Below are 3892 nucleotides of genomic sequence, written 5' to 3' on the forward strand. Positions count from 1 at the left end.
TGAAACAGGTTTGCATCTTGGTGGGTTTGGGGGAGAGGGGATATATAGGAGGAGGTGGATCTGTGCTCAGTGCAGCCATTAACTCTAATGGGTTATCCATGCAAATCCTTCACATGCTGAGAAGGGAATAAATCTCTGCATGCAAAGCCTTAATGCAAAAATACTTGTTAAATACAAAATACTGTGAAATCAATTCCAACAGCCTTCAGCCTTCCTAATCTTTTATTAACCATTATTCGTGATGATATTATTAAATCATAAGCTGATAGTGAAGGAATTTATAGGATGAAATTGGAATAAATGACTGGGCTCTGCAGTTTTTGTGGCTGAGCATTCAAGTGGATTCTTGAAAGATTTGAGGTATTTTTATTTCACTTCATAGCAAGCAAGCACTGAAAGCCACTCAAATTTATAAACATTTCTTTATATACATATGTTGTAGATTTTTTTTTAGACTGTCATTGATCTTCTTGTAGAGCCAAATTTTGGTCACATTGAAGTTGATAGGAATTCTGGCCAAGAGAACAGCAGAATCCCAGTGAAATTTGTGCATATACTTGATAGTAAGTGTGTGATAGAATTGAATGTAATGGAAAAATTTTCCAAATAGGACCTAGGAATGAATATGGTCCAGGGAAAACCTGTTTGTAGCACTTGCCATTGCTAGACCAAAATCCTTTTGTTTTCCTCAGTAACTCTCAAGCACACTTCTAATTATGCAAAATATATCCCAAGAAGTATAATGAAGAATTCTGTTTTACATCCTTGAAATTAGAGGATAACTCCCTTGGTACTTCAATTCTTGAATGTTCAGCCAATTTGCAGGTGTCCTGGCCTCATTAATGACTGCACTACAGAAACTGGCTGTTTCCAGCTGCTTCCAGGAATACAGCAGCGCCAACACTGTGGTGGTTAGGCTTTAACACACAGCTTTGTAGTCTTGGAGGAATAATTGCAAAAGGAGCTGAGGGTCAGCTTGGATTCCTGTACATTTCATTTGCTGTCTGTGCAGGCCATAAGGAAACCAAGTGTGGATGTGCATAGGAACTGCAGTTTGTTTTGTGTCTGTGCCATGCTTACAGTTTCTGGTATTTGCAGAGTAGACCCTTCAGCCAATGACTTTTCAGTGGCAAGGAAAGAAAAACTGATGCGACACCCAGATTATCTGATGGACCAGGTAGAGAGAAGGAATGGAGAAAAGAGGAAAAAAATACAAAGAAGATAAACTAAACAACCTTACAAGCAACTCCCTCTAGTCTTACTCACTCTGGCAAGCACTGACCATCCTAGATCTTGTTTGGAATGGTTGTTACTACAGCACTATGCCTTACATGGAACCCGTGAGCAAGCTTATTTCAGTGATCCCAGACTAAGCAAGGACCCCTCCTGCATGGCACAGTGCCTCAGTATCTCCCTGCCATTGGGTGGTGTGAGTGGTGGGGATGCCAAATGCTGAACGTGCCCTTGGGGTGTATTACTTGCAGACACAAGTTGCTAGGTGGTTTGAAGGCACCATACCTGTACACATTTCCTGCACCTCAGACAAAATCAGAAAGGGGAAACAGGATGTGAACAGGTTGTGGGAGATGAGAGGAAGAGATGTTATTAGGGAAGAGGGAGTTATGTGAACTTCACACTGAATTAGTCATGCAGATGTATTACTCATGCAGCCACTAAAACACACCATTTCTGGCAAGAGATCCTAGGGATTATATGTATGAAAAATAGATTATTGTACATAGTGACTTCCTGAATTACAAATGAGCTTTACTCCCAGGCAAGAAGCTTTTGAGAGGAAGTTAATGAATTGACTTATTTATCCTCCTGTGCTTAAATAATTCCTTTTGTTTCACAGGCCGATGCTGGCTGGATGCTTTGGAACTTGCCCTGCGTTGCTCCAGCCTCTTCAGGCTCAGTGCCTCCAAGCAGGGAAAGGATGGAGAAATGAACTGCTCGAGTGATTCTGCACATGTGGGGCTCAACCACCTCTTGCACACAAGTGCTATGTCAGACCAGGAGTTCTTCAAGTAAGATGGGGCTATCACTTCTTAATGCACAGAGGGGTGTTGTATGGCTCAAACTTTAGCATAATCTAGCCAGAGTCCACTAAGGAAACCTGTTTAAAAAACAGCCTGTATGTTCTGCTGCTGCATCCCTCACTCATATATGGGATTGGTATATGTGAGGTTTGTTGCCACCTAATGCATGAGCACACAAACGGAGAGAACTCAGCTGTGCTTGTTTGTACATAAAAAATATTCTTCTGTCCCGTGCTTGGGCCAAAATGCTGTCTGGAGATGCTGGCCTGAAAAATGGCTTGCCTGAGTAAAGATTGCAGAATCTAGCTGCTAGAGTAGACCTGTAGTTACACAGACACAGTCACTGATAATGTCTGTCCATTGCTAACACACATGGCCCTGAGTCTGATCTATTTTTTTAGGATGTGTTCCCTTTCCTAATAACACTGTGTCATAGTCAGCAGAGTGCACGCACTGCATCCTTAGTTTTATGATTACTTTCTCTCTCTGTGGGGGTTCTGAGTGGTTTCCAATTTCTTCCTCGATGCATCAGATACATTTTTACATAAGAGAAAAAAAATCCCCACAGCCTTCTTTCTATTCATATTCCTAGTGTTACTGCCGCATTTTGGAACAACTCACATCAAAGCTCTGTAGGCATTAAAAAACCCCAGGCCTTTCTGTTGCTTATAGCTGAATAAGCAACTTCAAAATCCTTCTGGTATAGACATTTGGCCTTTGGAGTGGGAACTGGGAGAAGTAGTGTCTATTTCTAGTTCTGCTGATTCAAATCTGACTTTTAGGGCTCACAGCAGTACACCATTGGTTATGCAGTTTTTAGGGTGGCAATTCTTGCAGTCTGCAGAGATGAAGCTTTGCACAGTGGGACCTTACCTTTAAGTGGTTTTCTTAGGCTCTGTTGTAAGAACAGCAGGGGTCTGAGTCCTCTTCAGAGTGTGTAGGTATCTCTGGTCCCATGGGATCAAAGGGATGGCAGCATTTTGGTCTGCCTTGTGCCCTGAAAGGCTCTGGTATTCCCAGCATGTGTTCTCTAGTCCTGCTGTTTGGGTTTATAGCTAGAGATTGAAGAGAAATAGGAGAAGAGAAGGAATTCTGATGTGTTACCAGGGCATGTGCCCTAGTACTTGTGCAAATGTTTCTGTTGTTCTTGGGCTTCTTCCATAATACTTTACTTTCTAATTTCTTTCTGGCTAAGAGAGAGTCTCTGTGCTCACTGTGATAATGAATTCAGGAATGCAGTGGACTTGTTTTTCAGCTGATGGATGTGTGTAGAGAAATGCACGTAGTATTAAAACGGAGCCCATGGCACTGAGAACATTCAGGCAGACCCATGGCTACTGTAAGGAGGTTCAGAACACAGAGTTAAAACTGTATTAAAGTATTTCTTCAAAGTATGATGCATAAATGATACTTGAATGATGCCTCTGGTATTTGTTCAGCATTAAAAGCTGTCTTGAATTAGAGGCTCTGCAGTAGTTGCACACATGGCAGAGTTTTCAGTAGGACAGAGTATCCACAATTGGAATCAGATTTTTCTGACAGGCTGAAATTTTAGCTGAGTCTGGTTCAAGCTGGGCATTCAGTGTCTGGTCATCTGGCCAGTGCCCTCTCCTTCCTGAGTCCTGCCACTGTTCTGAATGTGTAACCACACTCCCCAGTGCTTAAAGCCCGGGGGAGTTTGATGGTTGCAGGACAGGGGGATAACTTGCTGTCATCCCTGGAAGACTAAAGAACATTTAAATAAGAGAGAATGCAAACCCCAAACTGTGCAAGTGCTGAGCAAAGGGGGTTTTTGGTTTGCCAGTGACAGTGGCTTCCTCAGAGGGATTCAATCATTCTAATTAAATGCTTTC

The 3892-nt window shown here is 42.3% G+C and overlaps 1 protein-coding gene across 1 annotated transcript in view; it reads left to right on the forward strand.

Moving 5' to 3' along the window:
- Nucleotides 1-3892, forward strand: part of LOC103803927 (oxysterol-binding protein-related protein 5-like) — a gene marked incomplete at its 3' end in the record, with an annotated part of 56219 nt that overhangs the window by 33972 nt on the left and 18355 nt on the right. The window contains 1 exon segment of the mRNA XM_009076510.1: nucleotides 1856-2027. Coding sequence (XP_009074758.1) covers nucleotides 1856-2027 — 172 coding nt within the window.

This window comes from Acanthisitta chloris, unplaced genomic scaffold (assembly GCF_000695815.1).
Source record: "Acanthisitta chloris isolate BGI_N310 unplaced genomic scaffold, ASM69581v1 scaffold3756, whole genome shotgun sequence".
In the NCBI taxonomy this organism is placed as follows: Eukaryota; Metazoa; Chordata; class Aves; order Passeriformes; family Acanthisittidae; genus Acanthisitta; species Acanthisitta chloris.